The sequence below is a fragment of the Xenopus laevis genome, chromosome 5S (genome assembly GCF_017654675.1).
Source record: "Xenopus laevis strain J_2021 chromosome 5S, Xenopus_laevis_v10.1, whole genome shotgun sequence".
Lineage (NCBI taxonomy): Eukaryota > Metazoa > Chordata > Amphibia > Anura > Pipidae > Xenopus > Xenopus laevis.
The window spans coordinates 98,010,921-98,035,714 of record NC_054380.1 but is presented as its reverse complement, the minus strand read 5'-3'; the positions used below and the strand labels follow the sequence as shown (position 1 = coordinate 98,035,714).

The 24,794-nt window shown below is 38.0% G+C and overlaps 1 protein-coding gene across 2 annotated transcripts in view; it reads left to right on the top strand.

The window, feature by feature from the left end:
- fndc3b.S (fibronectin type III domain containing 3B S homeolog) overlaps positions 1-24,794 on the top strand; it is a 190,444-nt gene that overhangs the window by 30,783 nt on the left and 134,867 nt on the right. The window contains exon 2 of one of the 2 annotated variants that reach the window (XM_018265699.2): positions 7,268-7,402. In XM_018265699.2, coding sequence (XP_018121188.1) covers positions 7,292-7,402 — 111 coding nt within the window. In that variant the 5' untranslated portion in view covers positions 7,268-7,291. Of the gene's footprint in view, positions 1-7,263; positions 7,403-24,794 lie in introns of both variants that reach the window. The other variant, XM_018265698.2, reaches the window with a different exon arrangement.

Genomic DNA, 24,794 nt, shown 5'->3' with positions numbered 1-24,794 from the left:
ATGAAATTCATGGCGAAACAGGACAAATTCGCCCATCACTATGTTTGAGAGGCTTTATCAACAAGTAGCACTATATGAGTACACATAAATACATACGTACAAGACAAGACCAAAGCAGAGGCTGATTTTGTGGGTTCTGGTGAAGCTGACTACGCGGCGATAGCCGAGAAAAACAAACAAAAAAAAAACATATGTAGTAGAGTCCATTGGTGTCAGTTCGGATATACAGTATTTTGCCCTCTGATATTGCATGAGCATATTTTTTGGTCTTCTGCTCCCAAGAGCTTGTGTCATACCCAAACCCATTTTGGCAATAGTAGCTCAGCCTCGCACAAAGTGTTTGTACAATTAAGCTTTTATGTTAATGATACACATGTCTATTTTGTGTCTGGTGACAAAGAGAATTATTGTGTGGGCTTACCGTTTTAATTGGTGGAAATCACCAATGCGAAGGGTCCAAAAAGGTACATAACCTGGAATTTCCCACTGTTTAGAAAACCCCAGAGCAATGCTTATTGTAACTATGTCTGCCTGCAGTATAAATATACTTGTTATATATTTGTCTGCAAGACAGTATAACTTTGTTAACTTAGTTACTGAAGCAAGATGCATATATATACTTTTTTTTACATAATTTTCTTCCACATGTAAACGTCAAATTCAAATGACTGTTGTATCAGATAGCACTGTATTATGTGCTCACAATGGCCAATTGATTTGCAGCCTGCTTAAAAATATTTTCAGGATCAAATTACTTCCGCTGTGAACAGATGTATAATTGTGTAGAATCCACATGTGAAGAAAGCTTTTCCAAAAACACAGGCATTAATATTTCACTATTTTAGACTCTTCTATGGTAAAAAAAAAAAAAAAAAAAAAAGTATAAAGATTCTTCCTTCCTGTTTAGATTTCTTTCTGACTCGACTACCTTTAAATTAAATGTTTACTCACATGCATTTTCATTCAATCTACTTTGTATGCATGTGCTACAGTTTAAGCAGTACCAGGCTGATCCTAGGAGCCAGAGACCTTGAGAATTTGCACATTTCTATGGCTTTTTTTTTAAACAAGTGTATAAAAATCAGGAATCTGATTGCTTCTTAGAACTAGCTGTTCAGTTTTAAAAACATTATCCAGCATGCAAATACATAATAGTTACTTATAAAGTCACATTCGACCATCAAGGTTTAGAATATCAACATTTAGATAACATTTTAGTTCATGACTCAAAAGAGAAGTTGAAATAGATGCTGGGAGCCCCAGTCTATAGGGGGCATGGTAGGGGGTCCAGTCAGTGAAGGCTGCTTTTAAAATATTACAGCTCATTGCAATTTGAATTCAATACAATAGGCTTGTTCATGTCTGGGGTTACAGTCCTACGTGGAACTAATTTTTGAGACCCGGACCTAAACCCACAGCCTGCGACCCGAATCACAACCAGCACATTTACCTGCTTGGGTCCACTACCCGCGACTGCCTTATCCGCAACCTGATCCACAACCCACCAACCACCTTAAACAGGAAATGCTGTTGCTGCAAATCGGTGGCGGTGGAGAATTTTAAAAGGAGTAAAATATAGACAGTATAACATAAGATAAGAAATATAGATGAGACCCACAACCCAACCCACAACCCACAACTCGCAGACCCGCATCTATACCCGCACCTGAAAATTCTACCCTCATCCCACAAGGTACCCACTTTTTTGCGGGTAACCCACAGGTACCTGACCTGCTGCAGGACTCCATCTGGGGTTGGCTAAATTAAAGGGACATTGTACACATAAAAACATCTTTACTAAAATTACATTCTTCCTATTGTTTTAATTTAAAGCATTCAAATGCTTTAAATTAAAATGTATTTTTTGTTGCCATTATACGAATACTAAGTACTAATTTGCAAGTCGGGCTTTGTTTACTGAACTAACCTTCACCTTCATTTATAAACAGGGTAATTTGTTAAGAGCTCCTTATCTATCTTATAACAAACAAACCTTTCCCTTCTCAATGCAACAGCTTTTGAGCAGCTCATCAGTAGGGGCTGCTCAGTGGATTGGTAATTCGTTTTATCAGCTGAAATTATTTTGGAAGAACAGGTAGTGCTAAGGCGATAGTAACTTCATGTTTTTGTATAGTGACAAAAATAACAGAAACATAGTTTTTTGACTATAGCAGTTTGGAATATGAATATGAGAGGGGCTGAATAGAAAGATGATTAAAAGTAGCAATAACAATTAGGGGGTATTTACTAAAACTTGACTTTTTCTCACTATAATAAAAAAAAAAACTCCCACACCCGAATCCCCATAATTTACCAATACATTTATTTGAAAAGGTTAAGGAAAAAGTTGTCACAAAATTGTGCAACAATTTGAATCGTGCAACTTTTTAGAATTGTCACCCTGAAAAATCACATTTTCGCCTCCTCAAATTTATTGGATTATTGAACGAAAACCAGTGATCGAGAATTATGAAGGCACAAAACATGTTTCAATTGTTAAAGAGACCTTCTGCCATTGATTTCTACATGATTTATAAAAGGTTTCAGATTCGGATTTTTAGCAGCTTCAGAACATCAAAGAATTCAAGTTTTTTTCCCCCTTTCAAAATTCCAGTTTTCCCCTTTAAAACTCGATAAATAGACCCCTAAATGTGTAGCCTTACAGAGCATGTGTTTTTTTAGTTGGGACCAGTGACTCCCATTTAAAAGGCTGGATAGAGTCAAATGAAAAATTGCTTAGAACTGGCCATTCTGACATATTAAATTTAATTTAAAGGTGAACCACCCCTTTAAAGCAATATGCAAAAGTACGTTCATCTCAAGTCCTATTCATTCAGCTAATGTTGATAAGGGGTGTATACATTTTCTAACTGACAATTTTTCTGTGGTCCAAAAACTTTTATTTATGACCTTAATCAAGAGGAAGTGTGGCAGGAATAAGTGAAAAAAGTGTTATGGTTACAACATACATTATGGGCAGGCTAGAGATTATCTTGGTGAGGCCTAGGCAGGCATCTGGGAAGTAACTAATGTAGCCCTAAAGAAACATGGGTCAGAAGATCATGATTAATTTGCCACACTAATGGTCTCTCATATATCAGGGACACATTTATACTGTGCAATATTAGCAATGGCAGTCAGTTTTAATCAAGAATGAGGCAAATACAGGTATGCAACCTGTAATCCAAAATGCTTGGGACCTGGGTGTTTTTCAGAAAACGGATCTTTCCATCATTTGGATCTTCATACCTTAGGTCTACTGGAAAATCCTGAAAACATTAAATAAACAAAATAAGCCGGTACTGCTTCCAATAAGGACTCATTCTATCTTGGTTTGGATCAAGTACAAGCTACTGTTTTATTATTACAGAAAAAAAAGAAATCATTTTTAAAAATGTGGATTATTTTATTATAATGGAGTCTGTGGGAGACTTTTCTGTCATTTCTGGACAACGGGTTTCCAAATAACGGATCCCATACCTGTACCATGAATTTAATGAGGGAACTCAACCTAAATGCAAATAGTAAAGTAAGTAATATCAAAGTACTGTCTATAGAATGATTCCTTTTGGAAAAAACTGAAAAGGCCAACTGCAGGACCGATGCTTTCCTTAATTTGGGAAATGTGGCTTTACCACTAATGCTTCTCATCTGGATCCAACTTTAGAAGTTTCATTTGAATTTCTATTTCTTCGTATTGACATCAAATATGCAACTGCTAAGATTATTTCTTCAAAAAGAAGTAAAAGAAAAGCACAAATGTCTAACACATGGATGTTTTTTGTCTAGGCATGTCTGTGCAGAAAACAAGTGTCCATATAGCCTGTGGCCCTCCAATACTTGCCAAAATCCAGCTCTAGCATTCCTTGCTGTAGAAGTTGTATAACAGCCAGTGGGCACAGATTGGAGATTCCTGATTTAAGAAATGTGTGGCCTGCATCATAGATGGAAACACTGAGTTCATTTGTTTGAATCCATTTGCAGTGCATTTCCCAAACTGTGGGACTATTACCCGTAGAGTGGTCCAGTGCAACAGCTGAGGGGGGCATAAGATCCATGGTATAGCAGGTTAAACTTGACAGTAGGGAGTATGGCTTGTGACATTATTGGTGCATTCCCTTAAAATCGCATTAGTGTATTGCTTCTATCGATGCACCCTGTATGGTATCCCTGGAGGACTGAAGGAAATGCCTCGGTTCACTAGTATCAGAAGGCACACTTTAGCACAAGGCTGGATGGATGCAATGACGCTTAGCATAACTATACAGAAGTGAAAGGAACTTTTTTGAACCCAAATACCTTTAATGAATAGTATTAGTATATGCCACATGTCGATTTTAGCATGAGCACACTTTCTGCTGGATTCATAAGTGAGGGGGAGGCATTAAATCTATGGCACATCTATTGAAGAAAAAAGGTGACTTCCTATTCTCCATCCATCTCATTTGGAATACAGTAATGCTCTTCTTATATACTATAACAAGAATCAGTTGAGGACATTTTGAATGCTATGGGCTTCCCTAGTCAGATGTGTGTACCATAGCCCTGCGTTACTTGCTTTGTGCCCTATGATACCACATTAGAGAAGAGGAAATTCCGCACACCGTACATACTCAAAAGCCAATTCTCATTAGCTAATGAGTAATGAAACAAATCATCTGAAATCTCAGTGTAGGTCAGTGTCGGACTGGCCCGCCGAGATACCAGGAAAACTCCAGGTGGGCCCAGGTGTCAGTGGGCCCACATGCTGCTAAACATTCGGCCTATTTCATGGCCATTCCCTATTTTTATGAGAACAAAGTGGCTAAATAGTTGGAAAAATAGAGTATAGTATGTAAAGAGAAGAGACTAGGAGAATAGAGGTTGAGAGAGGAGAGGAAGAAAAATAGTACTAGGAGTGGGCCCTGGTCTAAGATTAATTGGTGGGCCCCTGGTGTCGCAGTCAGACATTGGTGTAGGTTTCTACAGTAGCTCATGCATCGCAAACCAAATTGAAATTAACATGCTAAAACGAGAGCAAACTTAAAGGATTGAGTGTGTATTGGTATATGCTGAGATTTAAGACTTGAAGAGTAGAGAAGATGGCCTTATAGAAGAGACTACATGGAAATATCTATTTATATTAGTACATGAAACATACTAACTGCCCAGGAATTGTACTGTGCTGAATTCATTTTAGACTCACAAATAAATAAGTTATCATTAAACCCAAATCAGTCACATGGGTAACTCTAGCAGGTCACACTGCCATACTAACGTGTCGATTGTAAGTTACATTGTTGGGAAGTGTCACACAGTACATATTTGTTGCAAATAAAAAGACATTTTTTTGCCCATGGGCAGTAACCCATAGCAAAGAGACATTGTCTTTTTTTTAGCCAGCTGCAGGTAGAACAATGAATGGCACAATTTGATTGGTTGCCATGGGCTACTGATTTCCCTGTGTTGATGAATGACCCCCAAAGTGTCTTGCAGCTTCAGTTATGAAATTTATGTTCTGGCTGATCCTCACAAGTGAATGAATTGCCTGCACATGTTGCACAATCTGGTAGCCAATCATCTAGTTTTACAATGATCAAGTGACCGTCACATTGAAGGACTAGTCATGTGTTGTTATTGTTAATGCATGGTTGACGTGTTGATGGCAAATGGGGCTCAATAACAGGAAATTGAATATATACTGGGAGGCAAAAAGGCTGATTGTTGGGGCTGCAGCCCATAAATTAAATTAACTATGGTGCCATAAGCAGTTTTAAGAAGTGTGTATTTATCTATACATATAGAGTCCAAGTCATAAAGCATGGTTGAACTGTACTGTATACCAAAATGCACTTTTTCCCAGTACAAGTATGGGACCTGTTATCCAGAATGCTCGGGGCCTGGAGCTTTTCGGATAACGGATCTTTCCATAATTTGCATCTTCATACCTTAAATCTAATAGAAAATCTTTTAAATATTAAATAAACCCAACAGGCTTGTTTTGCCTCCAATAAGGATTAATTATATCTTAGTTTGGATCAAGTACAAGGTACTGTTTTATTATTACAGAGAAAAAGGAAATCATTTTTAAAAATGTTGATTATTTCATTAAAATGGAAGTCTATGGAAGAAAGCCTTTCCATAATTCAGAACTTTCTGGATAACAGTTTTCCGGATAACGGATCCCATACTTGTACAGTACTGCTTTGCCACATACTAGAGTTGTCAGTATCAATTGCAAACAATCTCTTTTGTTCTCATTGGGTTTAAAATAAAAAAAAGTCAGTATCATAATGGCGTATGTTGCCAATGGATAGTGAAGCAGTGATGATAGCTGCCTGTCAGACAGGCTATATGAATAGAACCTCTATGAACTGCAGCTTATACATTTAACTTGGTATGTCAGAAGGAATGACACTTTAAATTGTATGCTTTATCCATCTGCCTTTTACTTTGCCTGAGGACTTTCAAACTGTATCAGCTGCAGATATGATATTCCCTAGGATGCTAAACTGGAAACATGTTTAAAAACAACTGTATAAATTTGTCCAGAGACACCTTTTTTACCAGAGCCAAATTCCCTTAAACAGCTTGACTGCCAGCATAGAAATATTGGTTTATGGTCCCTTGCTGACCATAGAAGGGTGTTATATGAATGAAACTTCTTAAGTTACTTCTCTAGGGATACCCAGAGGCTGGGCAGCGAGTCTTTTGTGTTGCTTTTAAAGGGGGATTCTACACCTGTGTTTAACATGAACTCAGTAAAAGATCTGAGAATGTGTTAATCCTATTGTCTTACAGTAGCTGAGTGAGTCGAGAACTATACCGTCAAGAAAAATGATCATACAGAGGTTGCTAAATGGGAAAATACACCATTTCAGCATTTTTTTTGCAAATCACATTGGGTTACTTTATGTTCATTTTATTTAGAAAGGTTGAGAGTAGACACAGAGGCCATAATTATTGGCTGAATATGCAGCAGTCTGCATTTTGGGGCATTAGTTGTGGGCAGTTTTGATTTCTATTAAATTTCTTGTGGCTGTCTCGGTAACAGCAGTAGCCATATCACTCTCTCAGTACCCAGATTTAATATGAGTACGGTGCAGTGGTTACACTGATAATTCATTTCAGGGCCATTATGACATATAATATACTTATATGATCCAAAATGTATTTTTATTATGTTGTTATGCCATAAACTGTTTTGGCATGGATGAGCTGTTTCTAGAGCCTCGGGAAGTAAAGACTTTCATTTTAAAATAATATTCATATTTTGCTTTCTAGAAAGGCAGCTGAGGATAATTCTCCATGAATGTACGTCACAATGATGATGACCGACCAAATGCCACTGGATCTGCCACCCATGCTGAATGGGGAGGTAGCAATGATGCCGCATCTACTAAATGGAGATGGATCACAGCAGGTTGGTAAAAAATATAAATTAATAAAGTAATTTAATTGATAAACTGGTGTCCATTGCTGTCAGTAAACTTGCCCAAGACAATGTGGGATTTATTGCATGCTGATGGATGGATTTTGTGGAGGTGGGAAACTCGTTTTGGTTCACAGTTATACTCGAACTTTAGATGATTTGTCTGCTAACTTTGCAAGTTCAGTGGAACTGACAGTGACTGATTGCCACCATAGTTGAAGGTCAGATAATAAACCCTTGAGATCCAAAGACACTATGGGTTCTCAGACACAAGGGTTTAACTGCTTTACACCCACAGTGACAAACATTTCAAGACTGCAGCAAAATAGTCTGGAGATATAAGAACTCATTTATTAATGTCAGACACAAGCTAATGGGTCTATTAACACATCATACAAATAGTGATTGCACCTGGTGTAGACTAGCAGGGCTCAGTGGTTTTGTGCCCTTTTGCAGTTTGTATCTGTTGGTTCATACAAAACCCAATAAGCCCCATTTACACACAGAAGAAATTTTGTGGTTGAATAAAAAAATTACAAATAACAAGTGATAGTGGAAACGGTAAAGGAGCTATTAAAGGTAATGACCAAACATTTTAAGCAAACATAGCAGAGTTTAAAAAAAAATGGAGAGTCCAATGTATGTCACCTTTAAAGGGATACTGTAATAAGAACAAAGAGTGCTTGTCTTAAAATAAAATAGGCACTTTTCTGTTTTGAATATGTACTAGACTAACTGTGCAACTATGGTTATTATTCTAAGTAAAGGGCAATATTTTGAAAATGAAGACCACACAATAAACAGTGATAAAATTTCCAAAAACTGTAACAACATTTTTTCATGAAAAAATTGAATATTTATAAATTGATTATTTTGTAATTTACTGAAAATAACGAAGGGCAAACTCATAAAGTGTATGCGATGAACTGTATGTTTAAATCTAACTTTAAAAAAATTTACTCATTTTAAATATTTTATTTGCTAAATACAGTTATGGGACCTGAAGAATGTTCGGGACCTTGGGTTTTCCATATAATGGATCTTTTTTGTAATTTGAATCTTCATACCTTGGTGTATATTTATCAAAGAGTGGATTTAGAGATCACCACAGTCCTCTAAAGAGAAATTCCGCCACTCTCCATTAATTTCTATGGGATTTTTAAAAGAGTATTTATCAATGGGTGAAAGTTAAAGTTCATCCTTTGATAAATATGCCTTTCAAAATCCCATAAAAATTAATGGAGAGTGGCTAAATTTCAATCTAGAGGACTGTGGCGATCTCTAACTTCACTCTTTGATAAATATACCCCCTTAAGGCTACTTAAAATCTTGTAAACATTTAAGAGAAAAAATAAATCATTTATAAAAATTTTGATTATTTAGGTAAAATGGAATTTATGGGCGATGGCCTTTCTGTAATTCAGAGCTTTCTTTTGGATAACGGATCCCATACCTGTACTAGTAAATGCTAGTTTTCTAGTAAGTGGGTCAAAATTTCCCCTGAAATTGTAGTGGTGACCCTTTGTGTGAATTTGTTCAGAAACAAGGGTGATGTCACAGATAATGTTTTTACTTAGAAACTAAAATATTTTTATTGGAAGTACATTAGAGGGTCTTTTATGGCCAGCTCATCTGTTTTTGGTTTACACTTATAAATAGCATACCCTGATGGCTTATGATATATATTCATAGTATATGTGCATTGTAGTGAATGAGGTAATACAACAAAGATGTTGTGAAAATAAATCATTCAGTGACAGTAGAACAAGACTTAGGGGGTTATTTATTAAAGTCCGAATGCTAAAAACTCTAAAAATGTAAGTTTTTTTTTCCTTTAAAATCCGAATTTTTAGTGGAAAAATAAAACTCAGAAAATACTCCATCTTCAACCTGTCGAGGTCCTGTAGAAGTCATTGGCAGAGGTCCTAGTTGCAATATGAAGATATTATGTTCTGAGCTGGGTTTCGTACAATAATCCGAACATTTCTGACTTTTCCTCTGATTTCACTAGAAATTTGGACTTTTCGGGTGTCAAATATAAAAAATTTTGATTTTTTTTGGTGCGGTTTTCTTGCAGCAATTTGAAAAAGTTTTTTGTGTTTTTGTAATAAATAAGGGTAAATCACAGATTCTAGTTTGGTAAGACTTTTTTAATTCCAAACATGAGAAAAACTTCAATTTTGATAAATAACCCCCTAAATGTCTTTTTCCTCTGTTTTTAATGCATGAATTCTCTGAACCTTATATTACAGTTTTTGGAGTGATTTTGCCATTACACCAGAATTCTAAATTGAACTGTCATATTGTACTTGAAGCCATGACAGATCCAGACTTAGGATCTTTTATTAGCACTTTGACATAACCATTGTCACTATTAGACACCTCTATAGATGGGGAAGCATAGATGGTCTTACAGTTATATCACACATTTATAAATAAAAAATGGTGAAAGAATTGTGAAAATATTGTGATCCCAGGAATCTTCCATTTTATCTCTGGCATTGCATGTGGTCAGACTGCAAAGGAGTTTGTGGTAGAGAAGTTATACACCATAAAACCAAGTGTCTTTGGTCACTTGTTGGTCCCACATTTCATTCTGAATCAAGATTAATAATTTAAAGTTAAACCTCCCTTTGCTGCAAAAAAAAAAGAATTTCTGAGAAAATTGGTGTAATTTGCATCAGTAAGGTTGGTTAGTAAGTGAGCCTGCCCCTATGTGCAGTTAGTTGGGTTGAGGTCTGGGCTACATGGCAATTCTCTTTGGGCCTACCTTTGTGCATAGGGGCATTATCTTATCGACTAAGGAATAAACCATTCCCAATCTGTTGCTACAAAGTATGACATTTTTTCACTGTAATCAAGGGCCCTAGCTAAAACCATAAAAACAGTCCAAATGGCAGCACATATTCAGACATGTAACATTCACATGGCTTCCACTAAAACTAGACTTCTTGGTCAGTCTGCTAGATGATGAAGCAAATTTATCACTCACAAGTTTCCACTGGTCTAGAATCCAGTGGAGATCCACAAAACGCAAGAGGACAGAAGCATATACCATATGTCATGTGTGACTTTGTCCTAAATTTGTGAAAGGTCTGTCCAAGGCTTCATCTCGTTTACAGAGACTTTTTTGCAACTCACCAGTATTCTAACTCAGGATTTTAGCAAGGGTGTCCGGATACGCTGCCGGATATGCCCAAAATGCCTATACACCCTTAAGGTTTTTAGAGACCTACTATTTTACCATCTTTTTGGTATAAGTGCATTATTAGGTGCATTATTATTATGGAAGCTTACAACAAACTTACTCTTATGAATGTATCCATCAACACTACCACTAAATCCACTAAATTCACCTTCTGTAACTGCAGAAAGTAGTAGAAAAGGACTGTCATCCTCGACCTAAGTAAAACCAGCTCATGAAATATCACACACCTTGAATTTTCTTGCTAAAATTAACTTAACTAATTAAATACTGTTTCCTGCCATATAACTGTAATATGTGTTTTTGCTCAAGGAATAGTCCAAACTCTGTATTAAATGCTGATGAGAATGTGGTGTTCTACCCTTACACCCTATTGCCAAGAGTATAATCTAAATATGGTTATGCAATATACAGATGGCACTCATCAAAAGCAATATGCTATAAATTATTGTGACCTCAGGGGTTGTCCCCATTTTTCAAGTCTTCTTTTGAAGATGTTTCACCAGTAAAAACAGATGTAAAAATATTGTATCACTAAATTTCAGCAGAATGTTTCTCTCATGGGAAGGTACTGATAGCATCTTGTACAAGTATGGGATCCCTTATCTCCTGCAGATTCAATTTTAAGCAAAGAATTCCATTTTTTACGTGGTTTCCTTTTTTTTTATGAAGTAATAAAACAGCGCCCTGTGTTTGATTGTAGAAAGGTAGCATAAATCAATATTGGTGGCAAAACAATTAATTAAGGAGCAGATTTACTAAGGGTCGAATTTTGAAGTTAAAAAAACTTCGAAATTTGACCCTCGAATTGAAATCCTTCGACTTCGAATATAGAAGTCAAAGGATTTTTAGCGTATTCGATCGCTTAGTAAATCTGCCTCTAAGGGGCCGATTCATCAAGAGTCGAATATCGAGGGTTAATTAACCCTCGATATTCGACTGGGAACTAAAATCGTTCGACTTCGAATATCGAAGTCGAACGATTTTGCGCAAATCCTGCGATCGATCGATCTAACGATTCGAAGGATTTTAATCCAACGATCGAAGGAAAATCCTTCGATCAAAAAATCACAGGCAAGCCTATGGGGACCTTCCCCATAGGCTAACATTGACTTCGGTAGGTTTTATCTACCGAAGTAGGTGGTCGAAGTATTTTTTAAAGAGACAGTACTTCGATTATCGAATGGTCGAATAGTCGAACGATTTTTACTTCGAATCGTTCGAATTCGATCGAATTTAACCAATTTGATGGTCGAAGTACCCAAAAAATACTTCGAAATTCGAAGTTTTTTTAATTCGAATCCTTCACTCGAGCTTCATGAATCGGCCCCCAAGTGTTTAAATGTTTTTTAGTAAAAAAAAACCTCTAGTAAAACAGGGCAGCCTAACTCGATTTTTGTACCCTGTCTTGCCAGTTGGACAGTGCAATATAACTAGTGATGGACAAATATCTCTCGTTCCGCTTCGCCGAAAAATTTGCAAATTTACCGCAAAATTCACGAAATGATGAAAAATTCATGAAAAATTTGTGAAAGCCGAAAATTAAGCTTGTGTCAATTTTGGACGCGTATCCGAAAAGTCCCCTGTGTCAATTTTGACACCAGCGTTTAAGTCAATGGGCCTCCGAATATTGTTGACGCACGTCAATTTGGCCCGAGTGACTTTTTGAACGAAGTCCAAAATTTTTTGACCCAGGCGAATTTATTCGCTGCCGGTGAAACACGTAAATTCGCCAATCACTAAATATAACATGTAAAACATTGGAGGCATTGATCCTTATGCTGTGTTTATATAGTAAGGTTCTACTCTTATGCACTGTAAGGCCTAATGTCTTATTTTCAGTTGTCATTTGTGAAATGAGAGCTGAAATTTAATTTAATTTACCCAAGTATCAGCTCTGTTGCATTTTTATTAAATGCTCCAGTAAACCACCATTTATAAAGAGAGGATTTAAACCATTGTTTAGGCAGGATGAGATGAACTTGGACTAAAGAATGACATTGTGCCATAAATAAAATGTGCATCTGGTTGACTCACTTAATCAGGGTCTGATTTAAATAAACCTTTGACTGTACTGCTATTTCACATCCTCTGTTCTATTTTTAAGAGTCTGTTCTAGAGTTAGAATGACATGTACTGTATGATTCAAGAAAATGATGTGCCACAGAGTCTGCCAGGGTGTGACTCATGCAACAATATACAGTAAGGGTATGGTGCAAAGGCTCATGCTGTTTTATCCATCTTAAATTCTGGGAAAATTTGCCAACACATTTGGCCAATTAATCAAAGCCTCTCACATAATAATAATAATTTGTTACTCATCAATACACCCTAAGTTTAGGGGCAAATTCATCAAGGGTCGAATATCGAGGGTTAATTAACCCTCGATATTCGACTGGGAATGAAAATCCTTCGACTTCGAATATCGAAGTCGAAGGATTTTGCGCAAATACTTCGATCGAACGATCAAAGGAATTTAATCCAACGATCGAAGGATTATCCTTTGACCAAAAAAAGCTAGGCAAGCCTATGGGGACCTTCCCCATAGGCTAACATTGGGTTCGGTAGCTTTTAGGTGGCGAACTAGGGGGTCGAAGTTTTTTCTTAAAGGAACAGTAACGTCAAAAAATAAAAGTGTTTTAAAGTATTGAAAATATAATGCAGTTTTGCCCTGCACTGGTAAAACTGCTGTGTTTGCTTAAGAAACACTACTATTATTTATATAAATAAGCTGCTGTGTAGCAATGGGGGCAGCCATTCAAAGGAGAAAAAGCTCAAGTTACACAGGAGATAGCAGGTAAGCTCTGTCTGTCTAATGGTGTTATCTGTTATCCATTAGTTAACCTGTGCCATATAGCCGTTTTTCAATTTCTGCCATTGCTCCACAGCAGCTTGTTTATATGAACTATAGTCAGGCCCGGATTTGCGGCAAGGCCGCATAGGCCCGGGCCTAAGGCGGCAAAGAAATAGGGGTGGCATGCCGCCCAGCCGCCGTTCAAATGCACCAGCTGCGCCGGCGTTTTTTCGCCGGCGCGCTGGGAAGGCAGGCGCTAGGACCGCGCAGCCGCCTGGTCGGACCGCGCGGCCTAGGGGCGCACAAAAGTGGAATCCGGCGCTGACTATAGTAGTGTTTCTGAAGCAAACACATCAGTTTTACCAGTGCAGGGCAACAGTACATGATATTTTCATTACTTAAAACACTTACATTTTTTGGTGTTAGTGTTCCTTTAAAGAGACAGTACTTCGACTATCGAATGGTCGAATAGTCAAACGATTTTTAGTTCGAATCCTTCGATTCGAAGTCGTAGTCAAAGGTCGAAGCAGCCCATTCGATGGTCGAAGTAGCCAAAAAAACACTTCGAAATTCGAAGTTTTTTTTTCTTCTATTCCTTCACTCGAAGTTAATGAATTGGCCCCTTAGGGGCCTCAATTCATCAAGGGTAGAATATCGAGGGTTAATTAACTGGGAATGAAAATCCTTCGACTTCGAATATCGTTAATAAAGGTATATGTAAGACTTGGTTCAATGATGAATAATCTTTATAGACCGCAAGAAATCTTTCTTGACCGCAAGAAATGCATATACTGTACTTGTTGGTAATATATACTGTAGTGCCAATAATATCTTAACAGGAGACCCCCTGTATGTACATTACATACTTACAATAAAAGTCTTGGGTAGTGTAACTCCTCGAGCAGAGGTGTGAAATGAGCACTTTGCATAATATGTTTTTGTTTTTGCATGGCAAAATTGCTTTTTGACACAAACGTAGCAAAATGACTACTGGAAAACGAATCCACTGAATTATAATTCTGTACAATTGAAAAATTTGAAATGATTGTCTGTCATGCTGGACAACATGTAAGCCTTATGCATTGGTTGCCTTAGGACACATTGCAGCCATGACAGCTGAGCAGCCAGTATAACCCTCTAACAGTTTCTCCTCGTATCTTCCCTTTCTCCCACACACACTTTGTCCTCTGTGTTCACCCCACAACTCTAAGCCAAGTATCTTGTGCACAATTACTTCTCAGTCACTGACATACAGTATAATAACTGGCAAATAGTGGAAGGAATATCCATAGAAGGCCGAGGCCATACGATGAATACCTCCCTGTTTTCTGATTGGCTTTGGGCCCTTTTTAAAAACCCTCACAAAAGTTTCTCAGAACTCTGGCAAAACATTATTTTGGCCACATATTTGGAAATTGTTAAGCCAGTGACAAACCACTGGAGGATTTGGCTCCTTCTTAGCATGGATCTGTCAGTATGTTGATTTGTGTGTGCATGTGATGTGAGTGTTTATCATCTGGCAAGTGAGTATCCCAAGTTGTATAAGAAACATGTAGTAATGTTTCATGGTCATGAACAGTGGGAAGAAATCCCCAGGCTCCTCGGGACGCTAGTGGGAGCTTTCCCTTTTTGCTGGATGTTTAGTGCAGCTGTCTGGCCCCTTTCCTTAAGTTTTATTGTTGACGTATCATATACATGTGGTATTAAAACCATCATTTTCTAAACAGATATCTATTATGCAATGGTGCAGCCTAGAGCCCTAATGGAACTTGTATCAGCTTCCATGGCTACATAGTAACTTATTTGGAAAAGCTTAATTTCTTCCCAAAGCAAACACATCATATTTACTAGTGCAGGGTAGTTCACAGAAAACGTTATTTCCATTTGGTGTTTTTGGCCCTGTAAACCCATTGAGATCTGAGAGTCTAGTCATTTTGTGGCATTACTAAATAATAACTAAAGGAGAATCACTGCCTCACCTCAAGCTGCAGTTTGCTATCTGTAATACAAAAAAGCTTTAAATATATCCTGTGTTTGTAATTCTGTAGTGCTAGTAAGTGACATTTGTACCAGTAAGGACACTTGTAGCATCTATTTACTAGACACACATGTCTTTGTACTGTATATAAAGGCTCCTCTGAAACACTCTATAATTTGTTTAAATGTAACAGCCAGTGGTTTGGGCCCATCCCCTCTGCTTGATGAATATGCTCACCTTCAGCAGCCCAGTCAGTCATAAAGTTATGGGATTTGTTCAACTTTAAACAGAATCAACAGCCAAAACACAAATCCATGCCCATATCCTATCCCATTTAGACTATTGCAATCTCTTACTAACTGGTCTTCCAGACTCCCATCTCTCTCCCCTCCAATCAATCTTAAAAGGGAACCAGTTGAACCCCAACTAAAATCCTTAGCATGGCTACCTTTTAGGAGAGAGACACACGCTCATATTCGGGGAGATTAGTAGCCCATCGACAATTCTCCTCTTCTTTGGGGGACTAATCTCCCCGAACAGCCTCCTGATGGCTAGAATGTAAATCGCCAGCGGGGTGGCAATCGGTGCATTTCGTTTTCCAAAGTTAACTCACGTGGAAACTTCAGGCGACTTCGAAAAATGAAGTGCTCCAAGTTGCCCCAAAGAAGAGTTAATTTATAGCCATGCAACTAAATCTCCCCGAATCTTCACATCTGCCCTTATAAAATTCTTCTGCTAATATTCAAAGCCCTTCCTCTGCTCCTCACTACATTTCTTTACTTGTCTGACTGTACATTTCTGGTTGTCTTCTCCACTCCTTTCAAAGCAACATTCTTTTCACTTCATCCACATCCACTGCCACCTCTTGTCTCAGACCTTTCTATCTTGCTGCTCTTTACCTCTGGAATTCCATCCCTAAATTCCCTCTTAATGAGTGCTCTCTCAATCTCTTCAAGAAAAAACTAAGAGTCTACCTTTTGGAGCATTTAGCCTAGTCCTGGGAAGAGTGGCATAGCTAGACCCCTAAGGGCCCCGGTACAGAAATTTACAACGCCCCCCCCCCTTATCCCCACAGACCCCTACACATTGGGCTGGACCACAACATTACTGACCTAATGTCATAGGAACAGATTTAAAAATGTATTTTTACTTTATGAAACTGGTACAGAATCCTTCAAAGTTGATTTTTACAAATACAATGTAAAGGAACAGATAACCTTCAAATGAACAGGACTACTCATCAAGGCAGAAACACTGGAAAAAAATGCATAAGGGCAATGGCACACAGGGTGACAAAACACTAGAAAATGCCACTTTATCCACTATGATGTTAACACTGCCAGCAAATTTTTGTGAACACCAGGACAAAATGCTGGTGTAGAATCGGAAAAACACCCATTGAAATGCACTATAGATAGGTGAGACCACAAAAAAGTGTTAAATGCAGAAAAGGGCATATACAATTGAGGTTTCACTCTATTATAAGATTACATTTTTTAACAGTATAACATAGCAAAGTTGATGCCATTTGATTTGAAATAGGTGTCCTCCTGTACCTGGTGCTTGGCTATAGCTATTATTCCTGATAGATAGAGATAATATACTGTATATACTACTTTGTCCACCTGTTATTAGGGTATTAGGACAAGGTAACAAAGTTCACCTTACACAGTACTCATAGAGGCACATTTATTATGTTGGGTAAAAATCAGCGGGACAATACAACTACGCATCGCCAAGCTCCGCAGTGTAACATAACGGCGTAAAATAATATGTATATTTTTAAAGGGATACTGTCATGGGAAAAATTTTTTTTTTCAAAATGAATCAGTTAATAGTGCTGCTCCAGCAGAATTCTGCACTGGAATCCATTTCTCAAAAGAGCAAACAGATTTTTTTATATTCAATTTTGAAATCTGACATGGGGCTAGACATTTTGTCAATTTCCCAGCTGCCCCATGTCATGTGACTTGTGCCTGCACTTCAGGAGAGAAATGTTTTCTGGCAGGCTGCTGTTTTTCCTTCTCAATGTAACTGAATGTGTCTCAGTGGGACATGGATTTTTACTATTGAGTGCTGTTCTTAGATCTACCAGGCAGCTCTTATCTTGTGTTAGGGAGCTGCTATCTGGTTACCTTCCCATTGTTCTTTTATTTAGCTGCTGGGGGGGGGGGAAAGGGAGGGTGTGATCATCACTCCAACTTGCAGTACAGCAGTAAAGAGTGATTGAAGTTTATCAGAGCACAAGTCACATTACATGGGGCAGCTGGGAAATTGACAAAATGTCTAGCCCCATGTCGAATTTCAAAATTGAATATTAAAAAATCTGTTTGCTCTTTTGAGAAATGGATTTCAGTGCAGAATTCTGCTGGAGCAGCACTATTAACTGATTCATTTTGGGAAAAAAAAATTTTCCCATGACAATATCCCTTTAAAGCTTTTTTCTTAGAGTGTCTTCTTCCAGAAGCAATGTAAAATAACAGCATTAAACCTGGCTTTCACATGAAGTAAAAATACACACACCTTTGTAAAGTCACCATTTATTTTATACAGCTTGTAGCCTGTAGCCTGGGGACCCCACTGGACAGACCAATATATTGAATGCAACGGTCATTGGATTTTATTTTCATTTATTTATTTTTTACTCGGGCCATTCACAACCAGTATAATTTATGCCAAAATGTAAAAAACTGTTCTCGTGCACAAGAGCATCAATAGCGTAACATGCAATGCAACGTTGATGACATCACACACAAAGTGCCGCCCCATCCTTCGAGAATGCAGCTTTCATCTCCAGCTTCCCCAAGTGATTCCCCTTCTGGGAAGCAGGCTTGCAGGTCCCACAGCCTGGAACCTATTGTACAATGCCTTTACCTTGTGCACTTTTTCCTCTCCAATTTGTGACTGTATGTTAGCCACCCACCCACTTAGACTGTAATCTCTTCAGAGCAGGGACCTCCTTCCCTTTTTGTCTCTTACCACAAAGCACTTAAGCTTTTTGTCCATATATGAGCTCTCTGTTCTGTGTATATTTATTGTATTTATTGCACTTTTATGTATTGTACTTTTATGCATTTACAAATAAAGTTAAACAGTATGTACAGACATAGTATCCCTAACACCCCTCTAATATTGCACCATTTTCACTAGCTGTTGAGAAAAAGCTGAGTAGTATGGCAAGGTTAGAAGACAACATCTTCTGCAAGTGATTACAGATATAAAATCTTGGCCATTGTACATGCATGCAAAGTTTTGGAAGCTGTCTGTCTTTTGACACAAGTGGCATAGCAACTCTGTGTCATACAAATAGATAATAAATGAGATTTTGTTTCCCCTTTAAACTACATTTTGGACGATATATGCATTTCAAAGGCTTTACTGCAGTAGTTTTCCCCTTTGTTAATCAGTGTTGCTACAAACAACATTTATTGATTAGTATAACAAAGTTACATTACTTTTCCTGGCAGAATGTCATCAATATGATGCAAAACCTGCTGAGACCTACAGTAAATCAATTGAAATGACACAAAACATAGATCATTCTAGGTCATGTTTGTCTCAGTCAGTCTCTCTCAGTAGGTGCTGCATAGCAATCCACTCTCTGTGTGATAAGAATGTATAGGCAGAGCTAGGGGACAGTAATGGCTGGCAGCATGTGGCATTTTTCTTTTTTCTATTACAGGTATGGGATCCGTTATCCGGAAACCCATTATCCAGAAAGCTCCGAATTACAGAAAGGTTGTCTCCCATAGACTCCATTATAATCAAATAATCCAAACGATTATAAATTATTTTTTTTCTCTGTAATAATAAAACAGTACCTTGTACTTGATCCCAACTAAGATATAATTACTCCTTAGTGGAGGCAAAACCAGCCTATTGGGTTTATTTTATGTTTACGTGATTCTCTAGTAGACTTACTAGAGTCTACATACCTGTATTATTTTAATTATTCCCAAAAAGATTTTAGGGCTATGTCACATATGGTGTTTTCTCCAGCAGTGCACTTACAACTGCTCATGGGACCACAGTACAAGAGGACTTCCTGGTGAGTCCTAACCTAGCATAATTCCCATCAACCCATCCTTACTTCCATTACGGGCTTTTATAAAATCCTGTACTATTTGGCACTGTCTATTTATAATTTCTGTGAGGGTGGGGCAATGGTTTCAGGTTCTCTCGTGGACCTTAGGAGACCCATTCTGACATTGGAACCACCATTTGCATACTTACAACCGCTTATGGTACCAAAGTTCAAGAGGTGGACCCTATGTTCAAAACCCTAGGTTCAAAAAGTGGACCCTTGGTGGACCCCTTGGTGGACACTAGGTTCAAGAGGTGGACCCTTGGTGGACCCCAACCTAAAATAATTCCCATCAACCCATCCTTACTTCAATCACCGGCCTTTATAAAACCCTATACCATTCGGCACTGCCTAGAACTAATTTCTGTGAGGGTGGGCCAAGGGTTTTGATGAGACCCTGTTGGACAATGGATCCACTCTGTGTATTTAATTAGTGTCATCTGCCTGTCACAAGAGGCACATTTAGACCAAAAGCTTGTTTGCTTTTGGGCGCATTGGTGTTTTTCCACTGGTGGAGAAAATGCCTCATGTAACACAACCCTTAGGCTTGTGGGGTATAAGGTGTATTTTGAAAATGAATGTAAAAAGCTATCAATGTAAAAAACAAACCATACCTTCCACCTGGCTGCCCCTAGTCCATTAACACATTGCCAGTTTGTAGACCTGTATAACTGGGTAGGTTTGAATGGGAGCAATGGTGTTGCTGTGCATCCCTGGGGGTATACAGTGTGCATCTTGAGCAATGTCTAAAACATCATGATTTTTCCAGGTATGTCAGACATGCATGACAAGTATACTACAAATGTTTTACAGTGTTTCCTCATCTACAGTAAGGGCAGAATAATGCAGTCAGGAAAGAGTTGCCTAAATTCTATGTTGATGCACATGCATTCATGTAAAAAGTATATTTAGTAAGTGGTCCTCTAGCTGTTGTTGATCAAGTTTCACATGTGGTAGGAGACTGGAAATTGTACATTAGCTGGAGGGCTGCATATTGGAAATATTTTCCCAAAAGCCAGGGGTGCTTCGCCAATGTGGCGAGTTGAGGCTGTCGCCACTAGGTACCAGGGGGCAGCAAAAATGCTGCTCCTGGTACTTTAAGAGTGAATTTCCAAGGGAGGGGGGCAGCAGCAACTGCTGCTGACTCAGGCGGCAGAGGGGCAAGGGTCGCCCCTGCCAAAAGCATATTTTAGCTAGATTCTTAATATACGGGTCAACAATGTTTCTGTCTTTAGAATAATATTAATGTTAGTTTACAACTCATATACAAGTCAAAGTAAAAATATATTTCTAGAGTTTACATAGTTTTGCTTGACTGGGCTTGTTTAGACTACAAAACAGAATAGTTTATATTCAGGCATCAAACTGTATTGCAATTTGTATTGCTTCTTAATGAACCACTCTCATCTTATAATGATATGGTCTGTATTTATCCTCTTGTGGTATCATGATGTCCATATTTTGTTGTGATTTCTTTTTGAAGGCCGTGGCTATAAATCTGAAATCGTATAGTTTTCTTGATACTAAATGGTGAAAATGTCACAGTGTGGTATTTGTTTGTATCATTAGTGATCAGAGTGGTGGTACTTTATAAAAGCAATGTGATTGGTCATCTATCCTCCATTTCCTCCTTCCTTACACAACTCTAATGAAAGAATATGTTTGTTACCTTCCAACTTTTCCCTTTAAGTATAGATATAGATTCAAACAGTGACACTTCCGTAAAATACATGTTTCAATGACCCTGCCTACTCAGACCACACCAATGGATCAACCATAGCCACACCTATTTCTCAATAGTCACACCCTTTTCTACAAGACAAACTGGACTTTTGGGAGGTATAATGCAAAATTAAGATGACTCTGCTGCAGTCCACATATAAGGTACTGCATGTGGTGCACATTTTAGTAACTGATATGGGAGCTGCAAAGATTCTTCCATGTGCCGATCTTCACAATTATTGCCCACTTCTTTGGAATGCATTTTTACTACAAATCCCAGTCCCCTTTTTATTGCAACCTTAGAGACCCGATGTATCTCTTCCCTTCAGCTGTCTGTCTATAACTTCTGCCATCAGGGGGCACAGGGGTTACAGCTTAACCAGGCCTAAAGTGTGGCCCCGCTCTTGTGGCAACGAAGACCCGAAGCCACGCTGAAAAGACCCGAAGTCACAACGAATATACATGAAGCCACGTCGAATATATCCAAAGCCATGTTAAAGACCCATAGCCACGCCGGAAAACCCGAAGCCACGCCAAAGACGCAAAGCCCCACTGAAAAGACCCAAAGCTGCACTGAAAAGACCCGAAGCCACACCGAATATACATGAAGCCATGCCGAATATATATCCAAAGCCACGTCAAAGACCCGTAGCCACGCCAGAAAACACGAAAGCCACGCCAAAGACACAAAGCCACGATGAAAAGACCCGAAGCTGCACTGAAATGACCCAAAGCCACACTGAAGACCTGAAGTCGCGCCGAAAAGGCCCAAAGCTGCGCTGAAGACCTGAAGCCACGAAAAGACCCGAAGTTGAAGTCCTGAAGCCGCAAAAAGACCCAAAGCCACGAAAGGAGCCGAAGGAAACTGAAGAAGCTGAAGAAGAACCTAAGGTAAGTTCCACTGAACACCAATTTTTTTTTATTGAACCCCTAATCACCAATGATTTTTTTAAATATTCTATTGGGCCCCTAACCACCAATGTTTTTGTAAAAACTGTAATGGGGGGCCCTGGTGTAATTAGTTTTTTACTTATACTGTGGTGTGGGGTGGAGCTTGAGGGAAGGATCTGGGGTGGGGAGGGACCAGGGGGACCCAGAAAATTTCTGGGCGGCCCAGTCTGCCATTGATAAGCACTTCCCTAATTGGCTTGTAAGTTTCACAGGGAAGGAGCAAATCATTTGCTTATTCTGCATCTTTGGGAGTGTTTACTGTCATAGATAAAGTTCCACTATAAAGAACATATGCTGTGCCCATTGTCTCACTGACAAGATAACACCAGGCTATATATTAACTGCTACTCAGCTCCTAATGTGTTTATTATCCAATTCAAATAGGCCAGAATGGTAGTACCTTAGCTACCTATGGATGATGAATTTTAAAAATGGTGCTGAAACCAAACAGAGCCATGAATAGCACTTTCCATACCAAGTTCGAAGGTTTTCTGGTAACCTATAATAAAATATAACATATATATAAAATGTACATATAGTAAACCAAACACTGTTGATTTATACCTTCACCTCTATAGCCTAACTACATTTTAATACTAGTACACACTTTTTAAGTGAAATAGTGTTAAATCTAAAATATAAATGTTGTGCAAGGAAAATATTAGAGAAAAACTGCCCAGATGTATCAAATGATCTTCAATTATGTGTTCTTCTTAAGTGTCTGGAAGATCTCCCAGCATACAAATAAAATCACAGAGAGAAGAAAAACAGAGTTAAACCATTTACTTGGTAAAGTACAAAAAAAATGACAGTTACAAACAGATCAACATTAACTTCAAGGGGATACAATAAACAAAATAAGCGTTTGCCCAGGGTTTCTTTTTTCTTAAAAAGCAGACTAATAAAGACTAATAGTACTACTGATTGGATTGGTTGCTATGGGTTGCTAGACCAGTAGCACAGCTTGCACCTTTTATAACATTAATCCTTTACTATTTAAACAAAAGTCCCCGTCTGTTGTCAGAAGCTAGGTAAGTTAAAGGGAAACTATTGGTAATATAAAAAATAAATTTACTGAAAGCCATTGGATGTATTATAAATCTGATTTACAAATATTCTTTATTATTTTTTCTTACAGTTTAGATATTGAAGGATTTATTTGTGAATTCTTCAAGTTAACTTTTTCTATTGGGTACAACCAACACACTCATGCTGTGAGTTGCTGAAAGATCTCATTAGCTCAGATTGCAGCATTGCATTACAAACATTACAGCATGAGTCATCAGTTCACAATGCATTACTGACAACCATGCTTGAGTTGTTTGCTGTAAGAAGACATGCAAGGTTGAAGAAGTACACTTCCGGCGCAGAGTCAGGGAAGGCGTTTGGGGAGATTGATCGTCGCAAAAACGAGGCGATTAGTCGCCAGGTGACCAAAATCTCCCCAAAATGCCCAGTGTGGATTTACCCCTAACTGGTGGAAATTACAATGAGCTATTAGCACTACCAGATTTTGTTTTGTGGGTGAGATGTCAGCTCATACCTGTCTTTAGTGACTATTAAATTGTCTAGTTTCCACTTTCTTATTACCTTATCCCTTGGCATTGATATCAGACTTAAAAGGAGATTAAAATAACAAGATAGTTATAGTTTATGTTTTTAATAGGTAGGGTTAGGGAGAGGTTAAAAAAAAAGCTCTTTTGGACAAGGGCCCCCTTTTCCTCTTGTAGTAGTGGTTGTTTTTTGTATGTAATCTATTTTCAGTGTATACACCCATATTTTGTACATAAAGCAAAATTTGTTGGCGCTTTATAAATAGGTGCTAATAATTATAAATACTTTAATAACATATGGAGAGTAAGTACTAGAGAGGGTGCTTAAAGACTTAGGTAGAGTAATTGTAGTTAAAAAAATATATTTGTATTTGTGTGTAAATGGGGTTGCTAGGATTTGATATCTTATCTTAGATTTTCCAGGGCTTGTAAATCTTGTTTAGGCAAAGATATTTAGACTGTAATTGTTTACACAGGTTCTTAGCAGATGTTCATCTTTCTGAAGAAAGCCTTTGAAATGAGGAAGCTAGGAAAATTGGATTCCACTTATTAAATATGGTGACTATGGAAAAAGCAATAGGTAATTGGTTCCTTACACTGGCTTTGGACAAGGCATTTCCGACTACAAATGTTTGTTCTGACCATAGTAAGTAGCTAAAGGTAAAAGTTAGAAAAAGCCACACTATTCAACACATCTTTCTGTGTTGGCTTGTTAAGGTTATAAGAAGTCTCTTTATGGAAGGGTTTGTTTCTATCGGTTTTGGGGATTTTTTTTAAAATCAGAAACATAACTCTATTGATACTCTTTCTTATTATACAACTAGAGCAGTATATTACATGCATAGTAAAATATGATAATCTTTTTTTCTCTCGTAGTGAATGGTTTCTCTCTCTGCAGCATTTCGTACTGTGTTGAGATACGCTGCACAATTAAACTATCTGTCTACTTTGTCATTATTTTGTTTGGGTATGCCTATTATACTAAATATTATAAATATATGGCTTTTAGGTTTTGGGGAAATTGTCTGTTAAATATATTTTGCAACTAAAGTGCTAATAATGAAGAATAATGATTCACCCCAAAACATCTCATCAG